The sequence below is a fragment of the Melospiza georgiana genome, chromosome 2 (genome assembly GCF_028018845.1).
Source record: "Melospiza georgiana isolate bMelGeo1 chromosome 2, bMelGeo1.pri, whole genome shotgun sequence".
Taxonomy (NCBI): domain Eukaryota; kingdom Metazoa; phylum Chordata; class Aves; order Passeriformes; family Passerellidae; genus Melospiza; species Melospiza georgiana.
The window spans coordinates 70236507-70255711 of NC_080431.1; the positions used below are offsets into that span (position 1 = coordinate 70236507).

The 19205-nt window shown below is 45.7% G+C and overlaps 1 protein-coding gene across 2 annotated transcripts in view; it reads right to left on the reverse strand.

The window, feature by feature from the left end:
- Positions 1-1468: 1468 nt before the first annotated feature.
- The window catches only part of AMOTL1 (angiomotin like 1), a 73138-nt gene continuing 55401 nt past the window's right edge, over positions 1469-19205 (reverse strand). For both annotated transcript variants that reach the window (XM_058045788.1, XM_058045789.1), the window contains 7 exons: positions 18752-18897; positions 12827-12976; positions 9181-9371; positions 7762-7887; positions 6292-6518; positions 5325-5594; positions 1469-4405 (listed from right to left, as the gene is read on the reverse strand). In XM_058045788.1, coding sequence (XP_057901771.1) covers positions 4302-4405; positions 5325-5594; positions 6292-6518; positions 7762-7887; positions 9181-9371; positions 12827-12976; positions 18752-18897 — 1214 coding nt within the window. In that variant the 3' untranslated portion in view covers positions 1469-4301. The remainder of the gene's footprint in view (positions 4406-5324; positions 5595-6291; positions 6519-7761; positions 7888-9180; positions 9372-12826; positions 12977-18751; positions 18898-19205) is intronic.

Genomic DNA, 19205 nt, shown 5'->3' on the forward strand with positions numbered 1-19205 from the left:
TCTTCTGAGCTCTTTCTTTACACAATGAAAGATCTGTTACTTACTTTTGGAATAATGGACTTTAATGTTTAATCAAACTGACTCTGGAAGTTTGCTTCTTTGCATGTTTATTCCTGACATTAATATGCAAAATATTTAACCTGCAGGCAGTGTTACAGTGACATTCTGGTTTTTGGCCAGAGCATCTCTAGTGAAGACACAATCCAAAAGTGAAATAAGCCCCCTCCTTGTTGTACCTGAACACAGCTGGCCAGGAGGCTTTTCCCATCCTTATAATGGTTTGGCCTCTGTTAGTTTCCTTTTCTTCCATGTTTTTGGCATGTATCTTGAAAAACAACATACATGCCAAATTTAACTGTCAAATCTTGACTTGAAGGAAGTCAAAAAGCCACAATCTCAGCAATCACCAAACTTTTGTTCTTGGCACAACAAATACTGCCAGCTGCCATATCGTGAAGATGGAGCGATCAGATGGGTCAGGCTGACCTGTGCTTGCATGAGGAACACAGGGTGCTGGGATCTGGGTCAAGCAAACTTCTCCTCATGCTTCTGCAACCCCCCTGGATCTTTGCTGACACACTCCTGCTCAGGACAGGTTGTTTCTTTTCAATGTGTGCAAGGATCTGGGGAGAGAAGGTTGGGACAGGCAGAGAACTCATAGGAGAGAGAGGCCCCCAGTGGCATTCATGCCTTTCATGCCTGCAGCTCCCTGGGACCTGATTCAGGAATTTTTTAACAGACACTTTCAAGAGCATGTGAGAGCCTGCTGAGCAAACCTCCCTAACTCAGAGCCAGACACTTGGCTCACTTTTGCTCCCTTCCCCCCATTTATTTCAGTTGCATAAACAAACATTGGAACAATATTTCCACCAGGCTGGAGCATTCCCCTTGCCAGCACTACAGCATGAAATGGGATCTGATCTTTATTCCTTACTGAGCACAGTATATAATTCAAGAACATCTAGATATAAAAAATATTTAGGTACCACACACACTGATCCAACATCTGTCAAATAAAGAAGGCTCAGACCTCAAGAAAAAATAAAATTAAAAAAAATCAGTGTGAGTTCTACGCTTAGCAGGAACATAGGCCTAAAAAATATTAATATCTTCATCAAAGTATCTCATTAAGTTTCCCCTCTCATTTCCTTCCAGTGAAGACAATTCACTAAAATCATATCTCTTCTTGATCATCTCTAAAATCATGCTCCTCTTGCTTGGGCAAGCTCCCAGTTTGATCCTCTGCCTTGGAGACCCACAGATTTCATGCCCACATACACCTACTGGTGTCACCTGCTGTGGGGCCTTTCATTAACACATGTGAAAAATGGAGAAGATGCAGCCTTAAAAGTCCCTGAGGTATCCCCTCTTAGTCCTAACACACTGTTTGCAAAGACTCAAGAATTTTTTTAAAGTTCTTTCTTCTGGAGGACTGAATGTATTCACACTGGAAAAGTGAGAAAATAAACATGTTTATACATTTATTATCTACAATAGTAAGGCACAAATTTAAACAGCAAAGAATAAGAAATCTTTGGCTGACCAACAATATCAACATTTGCTGGGGGTGACACATAACATCCTTCATTTCCCCCCCTATGTACAAATCACCCTCCAGCTGTAAAACACTGTACACAAACTTCTCTATACAACCAACAGCAATAAAAAATGACAGTATTTTACAACTAGTTACCACTGACATCACCTGGAATGGCTACAGCACAGTTTCCCAAAAACACAAAACAGTTCAAAGAGCTGGGAAAGCCAGCACAAATGGAGCTGGGCCGCTCTGCTCAGCGGGGCTGACATATGGCAGTAGTACTCCATCCAATCCTGTGAGTGCTTGGGCTGGAGGGAGACACACCACTCCTCCAGACCTTCCCTCCAGGAAAACGAACATCTCTTGAGTTCAACAGAACTGGTGAGAATTTGGTTTATCTGAGGTGTTGCACACACACTGTCTCTAAGAGTTTCCTATATCTGGGGCAGCATCAAGTGTAAAGCTAGCTTTGGATAGCAGCACCTGGAGAGACTGCTCTCCCCAAGGAGGAGTGCTGTACTCTAGCTGTGTTGGAGAACTCGAGCTGAACCACTACCAAACATAACTGAGAGCTGATCCATGCTGATCCAGCACTGTTTCTCCTGGATGCCTCACTGTCTGCCTGCACACACTTTACTGAAGAGTTTCAGCAAAATAAATATTACAGCTGGTAACAAAATGCTTAGGGACTTCCAAGCACCTGGGTATCTTTATTTCTTGGATAAAAAGCGATGCCATTAAAAATTCACCAACATTTTACTTGTATTCCCTTGATTTGTCTCTCTCTTGCCCCATTCCTACCCCAGATGCTTGAGGAAGAGCCACGAAAGTGGTCAGTGGTGATGTCACACGCGGTCCCGGCTTTTATGCAAACAATTACAACGTTTAAATTAACTTTAGAGAGGAAAAAATTATCTTACAAGGCATATATTAAGCTGCATAACATCTTCCAAGGGTTTTACACCTTTGGTTTCACAATGCAAAGCTGCTAATACTTGAAACACACAGTGTGCTTCCTGCACAACCTACCTACCACTACTTTGTTTAACAAGTGCGAAACTCAGAAAGAGGGTGACAACAACATACGTCTAATTCTAGGTACACGCAAAAATAAGTGCATAGCTTTAACATAGCAATTTTGTTCTTTTTAAAAACAAAAGGTATCAGCCAGGCAGTACAGAGCACAAGGCTCTGGCCTGTGAAGGCTTTGAGTTCACAAGGGCTTCAGTTTTTGGCAAAAGCAGAGTTTAAAATGCCTGGTGTTCTCAACAGTCAAGGGCTCTGATTTGTCGCCTACGGGAAGAGGTGACCTCGAGCCAGCCCTGAGTGCACGATTACTTCTAGCACCCATCACTTTTCCACTCTGGGCAGCTTCACATTAGATCCCATTGCTCCTCTTCCCATAGTTAAGCTCTCCTTAAAGTGTACCACAAGCAGGAACTGCAAAGCCAATACAGAAATGCCTCCCGGAGGAAAATTTCCCCATCGGCATGTGCAGTGCATGAAGCCACGAGTAACACAGTGGGTGAGCTGGCTGCCTCCTACTGAATTCAGGGACAAGGCTGAAAATAAGAAATGTTCCACCCTGGGTAAAATAAGGTGAAAAGAAACCGCAGCTCAGCACAGAAAACACATGATGCTCACGTACTGCTTTGCAGTTAAACCCTTCCCCGCCTGCTCCTGCACTCCTTAATGTCTAAGTACCACATCAGCTTGAACAGCAGGTTTGTATGCCCAAAGCTAGGATTTGGCTATAAGAATTGAAAGTTCTTATACACTGAGTATAAGAATACCAACAAATACACTGACTCTTCAAACACGATGAACCACTGCCCAGAAAGAGGTATCTTCTGATCTCACATGGCAACCCAGCTTAACTCCTCTAAAAACAAACCCATGCAGCTTCCCTTTGAAGGAACTCTAACTCACAGCCCTTTAGGGAGCTGCTGGGATCCTCCCCTAACTTTCCCTCCTGAAACTTTCCTATGGTTACAACAGGGTTTGCTTCAGCAGGGTCCCCCCTCCCCCTTCTGCATTCATCCACCAGGAGAATTCCAGCCAACAACTGCTCCTATCAAAAAAAGAAGTCTCAGCAAGCTCTGAGGTTGCAAGACATGAATATTTGTACTGTAAATTCAGCTCCAAGAGAAACACTTGTCCGGCCAGGAAAGAGGCACCTGACCTGCCTGCCCAGGAAAGCCACGCCAATGCCACTTCAAACAAATACTTACAAGAACCTGCCATGTACATCTACAGACCAATTATTCACAAAAATTAAGAAGTGAAATTTTTGAGACGAAACCTTTGAGAAATGCATTGATATGGAGGAAGATGCAAGTTTTTCCTGGATTATTCAGAAACTTTCTCTGGCCTCCAAAGAGACAGGATTTCACTCCCTGTCCTGGTTGCTGAGGCAGGAAAACAGAGCAGCAGCGTGCAACCAGTCTGTAACTTCACTACTTTCTCTTTATGCCAGAAAACACAGTTTCCTTTTTCCTCAACACTCCCTTTCTCACACCACTTTCCATTTTCAACGACCCTTTCTGTTCAGAAAACGTCAGACGTTCATTTCATCACTCCTCTTCAGTGCTCTTGACTTCTCGCCTGGTGAAAAGTCTCAACGTGTCAGACTCTAGCTTCAATTTGGGAATAAACTTTGTCTTTTTTCAAACTCTCAGGGTTAGTTTTCAAGGTTGGCACACCGAGGACCATCTTGGGCCTGGCTGTACACACACAAAACCCCAGAGATGCTGTCCTCTGCTCAGATGAGGACTTCCATCATGTCTGTATCTGGAAACTCAGGCTTGTGGAGCAGGCTGCTCACTCTGCCTTTGCTGTCAGGCAGCTTCCCGTGGCTGGAGTTCTCTGCAATGGAAAGAAGGGAAAGTTGGTCTTCAGTCCAAATTCAAGTTGTTCAAAGCAAATATCAACCCATTCCTTGAGGGTGGGGCATGTATGACCTGTACATCCTACATACTGAAAGCCATATTTGTTCAGGACACTAAGAATGTGTGATGCTGAATTCCCCACACAATGACAGCAGGTATGTTGGTGTGCACAGACCCCAAGGTGGTATTTAAGAGATACACACCAAAGAACCTCTTTAGCTAAAACCATAGAATGGTCTGGGTTGGAAGGGATGCTAAAGACCATCTAGTTCTGTGACAGTCAGCCCTTTTAATGATACATAGCATGTTTTTAGAGGGAAAACTTCCTTTTGAGAGGAGATGAATGTGTAAGAAACAGGCTCTTTCAAAATAACATGCATAAAATAAATATCTCCTTTGCTAGGGCTGCAAACCAGCAGTTTCCACCTTTCAAAAATAACTAAAATTGTACTTCTTCACCCCTCCTAAAAAAAAAGTCTCCACTTTCTCCTTCTATTGCCCCCAGCTTTTCTTTAAAAATTAGGGAGAAAATGGTGGTTTAACCAACCATGCTTTCAGTTGAAACAAAAGAGAAGATTTTGAGCAGGTGGGGACAGTTTTCAAGGTGTGAAATTCTAAATTTTATATCAAGCAGCATAAATATCTAACCTGCCACAGATGAACAGAGCTTTACAGAAGCTGCTGAGCACAAAGCTCTGCAAAGCCACCCTGGGCAGCCTTAGAAAGTTCTCTCTCTACAGTTTTATTTTCCCTGAAGAAACCTCCACCACACCTTACACACTGTGGCAGCAACACATACCCACACCTTGCCCCGTTAATACTGATGTGTCTCTGGGATTGCTGATAGCCCCGGGGCTGCTGACATTTTGCACTGGCAGGGATCTGGCAGAGCTCACCCAGTTTCTCGCTGGCCACTCGTGTCCCCAGGGGCCGTGGGGCTGGGCTGTGTGCCGGGGTGGCACCCAGGCGTCCCCGGCCGGGGAAGGAGGCGGTGGCGGGCCAGAAGAGCTCCGCAGTTTTGTCCGTCTGGGTGCTGCTGTCCTTGCTGCCTGTCTTGGCGTGGGAGGCTGCCGGCACTGGGACGGGCATGCAGGACAAGGAGGGCAGAGGAGGAGGCAGAGAGGGGCCTGATGGGTGGTCATGGTGCTCCTTTCCCAAGAGCAGCCCTGAAAACACAGAGAGGTCAGTCACATCCTGGCTCAAATGCACGTGCTGTCCCCCATCCCACCCTGGAGCTACAAGATGCTGGGTATGGCTCCAGTCATTTAGCTCAGCTTAGCTTTTCCCCTTGATGATGCTTTTTCTGGAATCCACATGGTACTTTCCTACAAAACAGCTTTTTGAAAGCAGCTTCCCCTCTCTGCCTCCCCTCCTGCACATCCATCCCAGTGCACTTACTCCCGACACTGCCTTGCACACCTCCACAACCCCATCCTATGTGGTCCCAAACAACAGGCCGTCCTGCATTGATTTACCCATTTATCTGCCACATCACATCATGCTGTCCTATCCAAACAGATCCTACCCTCTTGATTAACTTTATTCAGGCTTCATTTCTAGCCCAAATTTGTTATTTACTCCCACAAAGTTGCAAACATTATGTGCTTGTATTTGGGAGGTCTTCCCTCAACTATGGCTTTCTATCATCAGACTGATTTAATATGATTCAAAATGTAATTAAGGTACGATGCAAGGTTAAAGAATGGTTTTTTACTTAAGCACAAGGACACATTCTGCCCATGGAAGGTGCTCTGGATATGATCTGTCAGGGCAATGTGTGCCAAGGCACTTTGGCTAAGCTCAAGCAGAAGGACTAGGATGAAGCGATAGATGAACCAAAGCTTAAGCAAAAGCTGAACTCACCTATGCTTCCCTTCCAGAGCTTTTCCTCCTTCCTCTCCTCAGCTATCTGGTTGCTGGTGAGCGAGGTCTGGCGCGAGTGCGTGCCGGCAGCGGCGGCGATGGAGGGCACGGAGCGAGCCGGACGCAGGCTGGCGCTGTCAGCTTTGCCGGGGTCCTTCCGTGACCGCTGCTGAAGGACCTTGATCATGGCATCCTTCTCAATTATTTTGGCGTGGAGATTCTTTATTCTGCCAAAATATGAATGCTCTGCTTACAGGAATGGAAAAAACATTCATATGGGCAGGTCTCCACAGCTGGAGGGAGGTGCCCAGGCAGATGCCCTGCTGCTCTGTCCTGTCTGCTTTTGGATACTTGGGCAAGACAGCTCCCAGCAGTTCCTCCAAGGATAACCAGGCACTTCAAAACAGACAGCATTTCTAGCTATTAAGCCAAAACTTTTCTGCAAGGTCAAATGAACCCATCTATGCTATGGTTTTACTAACCCAGCAGGAGCAGTGGGCAATCCTGACCAGGCTGCACCTTGCTACATTTACAATACAAACACATAGGCAATTTTCACCCCTGTAATGCATTGGGGCCAAATCTGGAAACTATGCTTTGGCAGACTGAGTTAACCCCAGGATTCAGGTCTGTTGTCAGATGGAGTAAAAAGACCTGCTGAAGTGAACTCCTGTTGGTTTCTCTAAGAGGTGGTCTGGGCTCTTCCTTCTCCCTCACTGCTGCATAAACAACCAGCACATGGTATTCAGAGCTGAGCAAAGCTCACTACTTCTCTCATACCCTTCAGACTCTAAAGACTCTCAAATCACTAAAAAATTGGGATTACCTGAACTCTTCTCCAGAAATTATTAGCACCAAATCATACTGAACAACTACAAAACTATGTTTTGCAAAAATCTGTACACTTTGACAGTCAAATTACTAGCCTGACTGTGCTGAACAATATATAATGCAATGCAGGTGTATTTTGTGAAGCAGTGAAAGCATTCGTTTTCATCATCACACGTTTAATGAGCAATTTAAACACAAGATGCCAATCTATATTTATGAAGGCAGTGGCAAAACTCCACTACTTCCTTGGAAGCAGGATTAGCTTGCATCTGTGAGTGAAAAACAAAACCCAAACCCAGTAAAAACAATCACTGGTATTTTCCACAGCAACAAATACACCTTTTGTATAAAAGTGTCTGCAAATTTATGTCCTTGTATACCAGACTACTTTTAATAGTGGAACAGCCTCTGCTTTGTAAAAATGTTGGGTTTGCCACGGAAGGCTTAACAGGAAGGTAGGGAGGAAGTTATGACAACAATTCTTTAATCCCTGTTTGAATGCTGAAGAGCAAAACTAAGTCAAAGTGAAGCCAAGCCCATCCTTTCCAGGCATGTAGGAAGGAACAGAAGGGCATCCTGGTTTATGTGAACCCAGCCCCAACCCCACAAGAAGCAGGAGTGGCAAGGCATATCCCTTACGTGTACTCCATGTCCTGGCAGCGGCGGTTGGCTTGCACGATCTCCTCCTCCTCCTGCCAGCCCCGCACGTCCAGCGCCGCCTCGCCGTAGCTGCCGTTGTGCGAGTGGCTCGGGGCCGAGGCATCCCTGGCAAAGGGTTCACCACAGTCAGTCAGGCTCCTCAGACTGTGAGGCTGCCTTCTGCAAGTGACATTGAAACTTGCAAAGAAAACCCCAAAGCCATGCTCAAAGAGCAACCCAGGAATGCTGTCCATCAAGCAGATGGATACCTGGCATCAGGTATCCTGTACCAGGCTATTCTTGGCTTGGGCTGGGTCATTCATGCCATTCATTTAACTAGGTTAAAGGAACAGAGAGCATGCTGGAATCATGATCCACACAGGGATAACAGCCACCCAGAAGGAGAGGGTCAGACAGAGGGACCCATGCACCAGATTCCAAGTCAACAAGACTACATCATGGAACCAGTAACAAAGCTCTACACTTTGGAAGTTGAAAAACAGCGCAGTAATTGCTGCCTAGACTGGAGTGTGAAAGGAAAGTCCATCCTGAGTCACACATTTGAACACCTTTCAAAGGGAAAACTCACTTTAGGATGTTTCCTGGGGATTTGGTTCCTAAGAAACTGGGTTGAGAAGTTAACTATCCCATCCTCCTGACCACTGGGAAGTGTCACTGCCTTTTGTGCTTTTGGCCACCACACTTTGACACAGACAAACTGGAGACATATCCAGACACAAACAATGTGAATGGGAAAAGGTTTACACTAGGGGATGCAGGAATGGCTGAGGGGAGGAAGCTAGTTCGGACCAGGGAAAATACAGGGAATATCTGTCTTCCAATATTTACAAGGCTATTTAAACATCAACAGTGGTCAGTTGTTCATCCTGTATGCCTGGGAAGGACAAGAATCAATGGAAGTAATTTGCAGTGAAGAAGTTTAACTTAGCTATCAGGAAAAACATTTTAGTTTGAAGATTAATGAAGTGGTGAGAAGGGTTATTTAGGCAATAAAATTTCCCTTACTACAGGTTTTTGAAACTAGGTTAAACAATCTTGTTGAAGGACAGGGGATGGATGCAGCCATATACCATGTCCCTGCTCACTCTGCTGGGATACTGGGAGGAGCTGCCTTACCTGTGCTGTGTAATTTGGCACCTTAAGACTCCCAGAGGGCATTGCTTCAATTTGATGCCTAGATTTGATAAGCATTTGGACCCAGTCAGAAGGATAAATCCTGTCTCAAGCAACTATTCTGTCTCACAGGCATGACACCCAGGAGAAGTGCATTAACCCTGGCACTGTGACTCAGCACAGCAAGGCAAGCAACATCCACCCTCAAGAGAACATCCATTCTGTACTATTTTGCCATGCTGTCCATGTGAACAGAGCTGTCTGCTTACAGCAAGGCCACCTTACCTCTCTGTGGCAGCTGTGGCTGCAGCGTTCATGGCAAAGTGCCGGATCGTACTCTCCTCCAGGTACTTCTGCTCCCACTTGGTCATGTCAGCTTCCAAGGCCAGGATCCTCTCCTCCTTCTCCCGCACCAGCTCCATCAGGGCCGGGGCATTATGCTCTGGAAGGCTGCTTGCCTGGTAGCTGCCCTGCCTCTGCCAGTGGAAACAGTGACAGATATTCATGCCCCGCCAAGCATGGCATGCTGACCCTTTTTTCCTCAGTTTTCTGGCACATAGAAAGACACATCCCCATGTCTTTTGACAGAGCCAAGTGAAAATCCCAGGCTAAATCCCTTAGCTTGCAGGAGAACAGGCACATTGACCATATGTGCAGCCCTCGCACACACTTCCCCAGACCATGCTGACAGAAGCAGGGATTTGGCTGCTACCCTGGACGTGCAGAGATTTCCTGGGATAACCCAAGCCAAGGGAAAAGTAGGAAAAAACATTGGTAGTTAAAGAAGCAATGAAGCTTTAAAAAATACTTTTCTTGCTGGGACTCCATGCCCATGGCTGGGCAGTGCTAAGTATGGACAGGCAGTTATTACCAGAGGGTTTATATATTAAAGCTGACAAAAAGCACCTTGTGACCTAGTTACATGTACCCTGTTTAAAACAGCAGCTGGGAAATTATCCCAGCCATGCATTTAAGCTTGTCCCTTCTGGCACATTAGTTCTCTTGTGCCCTCAGGGGATGCTTTCCATGGTGTAACAGCTAACTTTCTAACTAGAGGGGCAGAAGATTCCCAGGCACCTGTGGGGTGGTTCCCATGGGATGCTGACAAGCAGCAATGGGTGCATAACTGTTTCCATCTATGCTGCAAGAAAAGTGCTTTGTCCAGGCAGGATTTATTCCACCCAGTTACAGCACTTTAATTTAAGTCACCTAAGCAGCATGGGTAGCTACCCTGAGCTCCTCTCACTGCTGACAGGGAGGCAGAGGGAGATCCAGTCCTTGGCTCAGCAGAGGGATGAGTGCACAATGAGGGGAGAGGCATGAAGCTCTGGGAGAACTCAGTAGAAATAAATTAATTTTTCATAAATGCAAGAGATTTGTTATACTCCATGGTGAATGATATTGTGCTGAAGAGGAAACCATGTCTCAGGAGCACTGACTTCTCATTCATGCTGCACCTTGAGGTTCCACTGGCAAAGCTGTACAATTGAAACTAGAGATACCAGGAAAGGGCCGCAGCCTTTGCCTCTGGTGCAGTAACAACATGTTTGGAAGATGCTTTCTGGAAATGCAGTATGGAGTGGCCCTTGGGATCAATGGCTGTGACACTGCTCCTGCAAAAATATTGTCAAACCTCTGTCAGGAAGGTAGTATTTTGGAAGTGTGATCCTGGTCTACAGATGGTATTCTGGAACATCACAGAAGCTTGTCATCTTCTGAGTCAAAACATCTGCCAGCCCTGCACACTGAGCCTGCAGTGCTGACTGGAAGGGTCTGTTTACTGGTCCCAATTAGTGTGTCAGTGATAAGGAAGATTTGCCATTTGGACTCAGCTACCAGCAAGCCAGGGACAGAAGAGATTCTGGCTCACTGTCTCTTTGTGTGCTGGGTCCCTTCTGCTCACTCTGGTAAAAAAATGAGAAAAGAAAATCACCTTTTTTTCTCTGCAATGAGAAAATGTTTCAGTAGCTATAACTTTGATTACTCAGAGAAGACAGCTCTGAAGCAAAAAACTGAGGTATTTTGAAGTAAAGTGAGTCTTTGCAACAATGTGGCTCATAAACAAATAGTATAGATAAAAATAGTAAAAATACCCCAAATTTTCTCCCGAATCTTATAGGTAAGACAAGAAGTTAAGAGTATCTTTCCTCTTAAAACTGACTAGATGAAATGGGTGCAGGCATTTGAAAATTATGCCAACCCAACAACCAATTGCTAATTATGGTGCCAAAATAATTTTAAAATAAACAATCTGTAAATTAGAGAAGAATTTTCTGCCAAAATGAACAGACATAGCCTGCACTTGCAAGACAAGGATTTCAGCAACAGTCCATACCTGTTACTTAATATATCAATCTGTCCCAGCCTTGGTTCTAGCTTTACATTCATTGAATTTTAATTGTATTTTTCTCAGATGTTCTTTTCTCAAATGGCATTAGCATGTTATATTTTACGTAATTCCCTTGTTAAACTGGAAGAGAGCTGGCTGAGGGGGAACTGAGAAGACTTGAACACCAAGCCTGTGGTGGACAGGGCAAGAAAGACTTAAAACACTTCTATGGCAGCAAGGAAGAGTAGAGATGAATGAGTAGGGTCTGCAGGAAGCAGCAGCCAAGTGAAACCTTGGGCAGGGTGCTGGGGAACCTGCCCTGCCCTGGGGCTGCCAGAAGGAAGGGGATGCTCTCAGGTCTGGCTGCTTCATGACTCTGCAAACTCCTGACACTGACCCTGACCGTAGAGCTATTTCCCAATGGCATCCTGCCAGCAGGATCAGCCCTCTGCTTTCTGGCAGCACAAGCTCTGTGTAACAGCTGCTTTGGTGTCCACTAATGGCTTATAAATAAGGAAAGGTTATAGTAGCAGATGCGTGCGATGACAGATATGGGTGAGTGCTTCAAGAGTTTCAAGAGTTCCAAGAGCATCATGCTTTGCTTATGTTGCTGCTTTTTCCCCAAGCTGTAGTCTGATACATTTAGCATATCTGCTCACTCTCCTCCAGGGCCAATGCCTATGTATTTGGCATTTGGTGTGGGCTGCATCCTGGAAATTCTCCCTGCAACCTCCTCTTTTTTTTTTTTCTTTTCAAGATGACTGGACTTTGTGACTTAGGGATGAAGGTGTTATAACAAAGGAGTAACTGTGCGTAAAATACAAGCATAGCAATACCCCTCTAAGGACACAAGGCTGCCGAAAAACAAGGGAACACACACAGAATTTCAAAGGTATACTCCTAGCCCATTCTGGACTGGACTGATATACAAATAATTTATTGTCTGAAGATGATATCACTTGGCTCCAGATCTGTCATGGTTGAAGTTTCTGTGAACCACACACATCAAGTATTGTACAGAACAAATATGGGCCTAGATGTTGGTCCTACCAAATCCCTCATCACCCCACTTGGCCTTTTCAATGAAACATCAGCTAAAATTTTTGGGGTGAATCTCACACGTACTGCACCTTTCCTCTCCTCCTTCTGTGTGGAGCTGGTTTTTGCACAATCTACCATTGCTAGAGACATGGAAGGACATTTTCCCCTGCCTGCCCTTGGGCAAGGGAGCCAGGACATCTCAGCCCAGCAGCAGGCAGGGTTCAACTGTATCCAGAGCCCCACAGCAGAACGGCCCCATCCTCTGCTGAAGATCAGGAATAAGAATCATAGAGTGATTTGGGTTGCAAGGGACCTTCAAAGATCATCTAAATCCATCCCTCCTGCCATGGGCAGGGAAAACTTCATGAGTTCAAAGCCCCATCCAACTTTAACACTTCCAGTGACCAATGACCCTATCCAAAGGAATGGTTTAGGAGGAAAGCCCAAAAATCACAATCCAAAGACAAGGTGTCACCTGGCAAGGCTGCAAGTGACCACCTCTGTTCAAATCAACACCAAAGGCCCCATGCTGGGGTCCTTCCCATATCACCCTATGCTCACCTGCTGCATCCTCAGCGAGTCCAGCTCTCTCTCCAGGCGTGTGCGCAGCCGCCGCTCCATCTGCTCCCTCTTCTCACAGGCTGCCTGCAGCTGTGTCAGCGCCTGCTGCAGCTTCTCCACCTTCTCCACGTAGGCCTGCTTCCTGCGCAGCTGTGGGGCACAGGGCTCAGCAGGCTGCAGGGCACTGTACCCCACCCCGGGCCACTGGGACCCCTGAGCACTTCAGGCACACACTGAGCTTGAGCATGGCTTGGGTCATTTGCTTCCAAGAGGGAAAGGATGGCGTCTTTGATGGGCAGGGAATGTGCACAGCAGGCATTGCTGGGACACAGCTACCCTTTTTGGAAGGAATGCTGCCCCAAATCTTCAACCCACTGGGGATCTGCTAACCATGAAAACCCCCCAGGCCATTTCTAGGCAAGAGCTGTGATGTTGGTGGACACTCTTTGGGCAAATACTCAGGACAAATCCAGTTAAGAGGAATCCCCATGGGTTTTATTGACTGCTGACACTCAGCACACTGCCTGCACACAAACAGAGGGGTTCTTTCTTCACTCCTGCTTATTTGCTCAGCACAGGTGGAACAAGTGGAGTGCCAGCAGCCAGAAGCACTCCCACATACTCCATCCTGTCCATGGTGATCTGAAGATGGAATGTCCTGGCAGCTAAAGCCAGGCCCTCTTTACATCTATAATGCAATTACTGAAGGGCTAAACATGACACAAGGATTTTGCAATGCCGGGTTTTACAGCCAGAGAGTGCTCAAGCAGCATACCCCAAAAGGGGTACAAATTCCTCTTCTGTCACCCTAAATCCATCCATGTCACAGGTGAAGTGAAATCCAGACTTGCTTACAGCAAAAGCATAGCTTGGTCTAAACAAACCTCCCTAATGCCCAGCACCAACAACTGGCAGAGTGACCTCCTTAGCCCTGCTGCAATCTAGGGTAATGCTTACAGCTCCCTGGGCTTTCCCTGAAAATTAATGAGATTATAAACCCCACCAGTCTCTGGCAGCAGCATGAAGACTGCATTCCTTAGGAGCTCACTACTTGGCAAGACCCACATAGAAGAGACTTCTTGCTGAAAGTGCTATTTTGGCAGTAGGAAGGTGTTTGTGTCACCTCCAGCCACACCAGCATGGATAGAGAGGGTTAGGGAGCTCCCCCAGGGTCTGTGGCAGCAGACCTCATCTGCTCTCCCATGTCCTGCCAAATGCTGCAGGGTCCATCTATATTACAGCAGCCACAACTTGGCTTTGGAGCAGCCCTCTAGGCCCCAGGGTTCACACTCACACACCTCTGCCCTTGTGGCTGAGGCGATGCTCATGTGCCCACCACTGCCTTCAAAAACAATTTTGCATGAGATATGCAACAAGACAGTTCTCATAAACATTCATAAGTTTATAGGGAGGTTCTCAAGCCAATTCTGACTTTTCTAGTCTGCATGTAGATTCAAAAACAACAACAACAAAAAAAAAACCACCAATGCATATAAAACACAAAGTATAAAATCTTGTAATTCAAATTAATTTGGGTTGTCAGTGAAGCATGGATCCATAAGGGAAAGCTGGCTAAAATCAGAGACATGTGACGCTAAGCTCCAACACCTCACAGACACACAGACTCCAAAAAACCCCAAAACTGGATGGCAACTGGAGAGGTACCAATCCATCCTTCTGCTGCATGGTAGGATCAACTGCACATAAAACCTGGCACATATCTCTATAAGCTGTTTACAAAATCACCCAGGGGTAGGAATTACATGACCTATCCCTGCAAACTACTTCACAGCTTATTTTTCTTTACTGCCAGAAAACTTTTACCCTAATGCCTAATCTGGCTTTCTCTTATGCAATTTAAGCAAAATACTTCTTGTTCTGTTTCCAAACTGTGATCTACTAGAGCAAGAAGCATATAATTAAACAATTCACTTCTTCACCAGATCAGCAAACTTGCCTGAACACTGCTCTTGTCCTGGGAATTAGAAAATAAAGATGAAGAACAGCTAAGGATAAAAGAAGATCATCCAAGCAAATAAATCTGAGTAAAGATGAGTGGGTCTTGGAAAAATATCTGTGCTAGAAATGTAACTCCAGTCTGAACAATTGAATTCTACAGATACGAGATTTGAATGAAAGACTGTAAGAGATGGAGAACCCACTATCACTCTAAGTAGATTGTTTCAGTGTTCATTACTCTTAACTCTTTATTTTCAGCCTGATTTGTTCAGCTTCAGCCTCCAAACACTGCATCTCATTATTTCCTCTTGTGTTAAATAGAAATGTTTAATCTCTCTACAGCAACCCTTCTTCATCCATCCCTGGATGGATGAAGGGAGAGCAGTGGATTTTGTCTACTTTGACTTCAGCAGGGCTCACCATACTGTCTCTCACAACATCCTCATGGGTAAACTCAGGAACCATGGATGAGTGGACAGTGAGGAGGATTAAGAATTGGCTGAGGAGCAGATCCCAGGTGGGACAGGGTCTTGTTGGAGGCTTGTCACTAGTAGTGTCCCCCAAGGTACAATACTGGGCCCAGCTTTGTAAACCTATGAATCAATGACTTGACTGAAGGCACAGGTGCCTCCTCAGCAAGCTGCATGCAGAGACAAAGCTGGAAGGAGCTGCTGATAGCCCAGAGGGCTGTGCACCCCTCCAGAAGGACCTCAGCAGGCTGGAGAGATGGGCACAGAGGAACCTTCTGAAATTCCACAGGGGAAAATGCAGAGCCCTGCACCTGGGGAGAAATAAGCCCATACTCCAGTACAGGATGGGGGCTGACATGCTGGAGAGCTCTGCAGAGAAGGACCCGAGGGTTCTTTACTATGTGGGTGTCCAAGCACTGGAACAGATTGCCCAGAGAGGTTGTGGAGCCTCCCTCACGGCAGATAATCAAGAACCATCTGGACACAATCCTGTGCTCTAGGATGACACTGCTTGAGCAGGGAGGTTGGACCAGAAGACCCACTGCTGTCCCTTCTAATCATAACCATTCAGTGATTCATGTTCATGTGCACAGTCTGAAGCTCAGACAGCTTTTCACTTAAACTCTTCCCAGCAAAGAACAGCTTCTGGACCCCAAATAAATTGTACAGCTGCTTTCTGAGCCCTCTCCAATTATTCAGTTTTCTATTCAAAGCATGGAACAGACACATGATTCCCGTAGCAGTCTGCTAAATGACATGTGGTAATAATACCACCTACACATTTTGAATTAAATCCTTCTACAAGCAGGCACTCAAGGATAATGCAGATTTATACAGAAGACTATCTTATGTTAATTCAACTTACTCGCTACTGCTTATTTCTCAAGGCTTGATTTAAAATGCTGTTAATTACATGCTGGTGGTAGAACAAATCTGGGCAGATTTACAAAGCAGTGTATGAGCTAGAGCTCTGTTAACAATAATAACAGTCATTTTGATTTGACTGAATTTGTGTTTTCCTCAATATATTCCAAATTATAGTAAAAATCCCTGGCTTAAAATGAAGGTTTAACAGTGCAGCTTATCTTCTGCATGTGTTTAAGTAAGATCCAGAAACATTGGAGACTGTTGAAAAGGTGCTCGGATTCAGCCATGAAAACAGGACAAAAGGGAAAGTGAGTGCTGGAGTTTGGGCATGTGCTGGCAGCCTCAGATTACCTGCACTTCACCCAAGCTGCCTGATACTGCCTTGAACAATTAAAACATACAGCTGGGCTAAAATTCATTTGAACTGCCCCTAGAATGAAAAAAGAAGTTAAAAGGTACCAGATCAACATGGGTTTGTCAGGCTAAGGACTCTGATATAGTCTGGCAAATACCAAGGCATCACTTTCATATGTCACCTCTGAGACTTCCATGCCCAGGGCAGGAGATTACCACCTCTGTAACACCTACAGTACCCCAGGCAGGAATTTACCACCTCCATAACTCCTACCATGCCCTAGGCAGGTTAGGAGCTCCCTAGAGCTAACCTCTGCTCAGCTCTACCAGTCCACAATCCAGGATCCAGCAGAGGCACATTTCTGTTGAATGGCTAGACTAAAACCTGACTACTGCCAAGCTCTTAGAGCCCTAAGGCTGCAAACATATTTACTACAACACGGCAGGCACAAGGTAGGTTCTTGAACCACCTGCCTGGAGACCACTGTATAAATGCTTCTGCTACTCAGCAAGTCAGTATTACCTGCCAGTACCACACTGACAGTCTGTGGACCAGACACAAGCTAACCACTATTTCTTCCCATCCCCTGCATGATGCCATGAGTGTAGAAGCAGGCATTGCCACCTAAACCATTCCTTTATTCAGCCCTTTGTAATGAAATGCAAATAGAAAACCTCAGGTTGCCTTTCAGCCAAAGAGTGTCAAGTGAATTATGTACAGATTAAAGATATGCTGGTTCCTGCAGCTATCCCAAAGGGACTGCCTCAAATACACCCAGATGGTGAGCAGGCTTTAGCCTAACTAACAAAGGAGCAGTTAAACTTAATGTGATCTTCTTCTTGCTGCTGAGTGCATCCATCCAAGGAAATCGAGTTTTTAAAATGTTTCTAAACAGGGAGTCAGAATGGGCCATTTTGGTCAGGTACAAACCAGCAATGTCTTCAGCACTCACATATAGCACTTTAAATCTTCCAGACTCTAAGTAACCATTGGTTTAGCCTGACAGGGAGTCTGTCATTGTCATTTTACTGTCAATAAAAAACACTCAAAAACCACAGAGGTCAATTCTCCCTTCGTATTTCCAAGACAATGAATGGCACTTAGGTTAATTGCAAATATTAGAGAAAGGCTTTCTCTGCTCCCCACAAGACCCCTTGCATCCCGGCTCCCCTCGCCAGCCCCAGGGAGGGAGCAGGTGGAAAATGAGGCCCTGAAGGGGAGCAGAGCTGCCCAAGATCCTGCCAACAGTCTGTGCCAGAGTCTGAACCTCTACCTAATCTGCTAGGGCAGAGGGTCATCAACAGCCTTCCTGTCACTGATGACCTGCCACTTAGGTAGTAAAGATCAGGCACCTTTTACTCCCCATAAAACATTCTCCCTCTGTTGGTCACAGGGACAGAGATTTTAGGGGTCTGAAAGGTCAAAAGGGCCTGTTTTGACAGTTTTACCCGATCTGCTAGCATGCATAGACTTTCAACCAGTTACTAGATCCATACTTCCTGATTTGAAGGTCCTTAAGGAATACAATAAATTGAGACTTTCTTCACCCATGATGGAGAACTGATATTGTCACTCTTAGGTATAGACAAAACTGAACATTATTTCCACTATGAATTTGTCCAGTTTCAGCTTCCAACTGCTACGTATTGCTCTGTCAGTTTAAAGAGTGCCTGTGCCTGGGATTTCGCTTCCTCTCTGAATACCTATTTTCACTATCAGGCTTATATGATTACTTATTGGGATTTTTGCACTTCTTGGGTCTCACAGTATGATAGGTTCTCCTCAGATCTCAAATAAAACCCGCAGCTCTAAATCCTGGTCAGTCAGTCTGCTTCCAGCCAGATCAGCCAGATATTTTAAGATGTGAAGTCACCAAGTCCTGCACTGCTGTGTGCATCTCAAAAGCTGGTACTCTTTGGTGAGAAATGGGATGCACTAACACCACATGTCTCTATCACAGTCCCAGGCCAGTGAGTACTCAGTTTTTTATTCAATTTTTCTGTTAAATACTACCATTACCTCAGCCACCAGCTAGCTGAATTTAATCTTCCTCCATGTTGAAGGCTTTGCTCTAGACACAACTATGGTCTCCTTTGCTAGCTTGTTTGGCTCAGTATTGTGTAACTACACATTTTCTCTATAAAAGGGCAAGTGCAAGGGAAACAGGAAGACCTAGCACCCTGTGGGTAGAAGAGAATCAGGACTTGGATGGAGAAAGGTCTAACCATGAACCATGTGCATCCTCAGAGCACAGAAATATTGTCCATGCCTCACCTCCTCTTCCAGCTTGATAACCTTGGCTTGTGCATTGTTTAGGGCCTGGTCAAGGATTTCAATGTGCCTCCGCTGGTCCTCATTGGCTGAACGCAAAGCTGCCAGCTCCATCTCCAACTTTTCCTTCTCCTTCAAGTTCTCTTTGTCTGAAAGAAAGACAAGAACAAGAGCCACTCCATGAGGAAAGCTCACAGACCACACACCAGAGGAAAGCTGCCACCTCCCTAGAAGAACAGAAATTATGAATAGCAGCAGCGAGCAGGGCCTTTACAACACAGGGCTGAGACACAGTGGGCAAGGAACTCCTACTGGCAGGGCTCAGCCCCTCAGTGCCCAGCCTTACACCAGCAGCAGAGACCAGTGGCAGCTTGGGCTGCATCTGTACCAGCAGAGCTTGTGGCCCCCAGCACTACCTCAGAGCTTTCCATTCTGCTGAACTGCTAGCACATCCCCC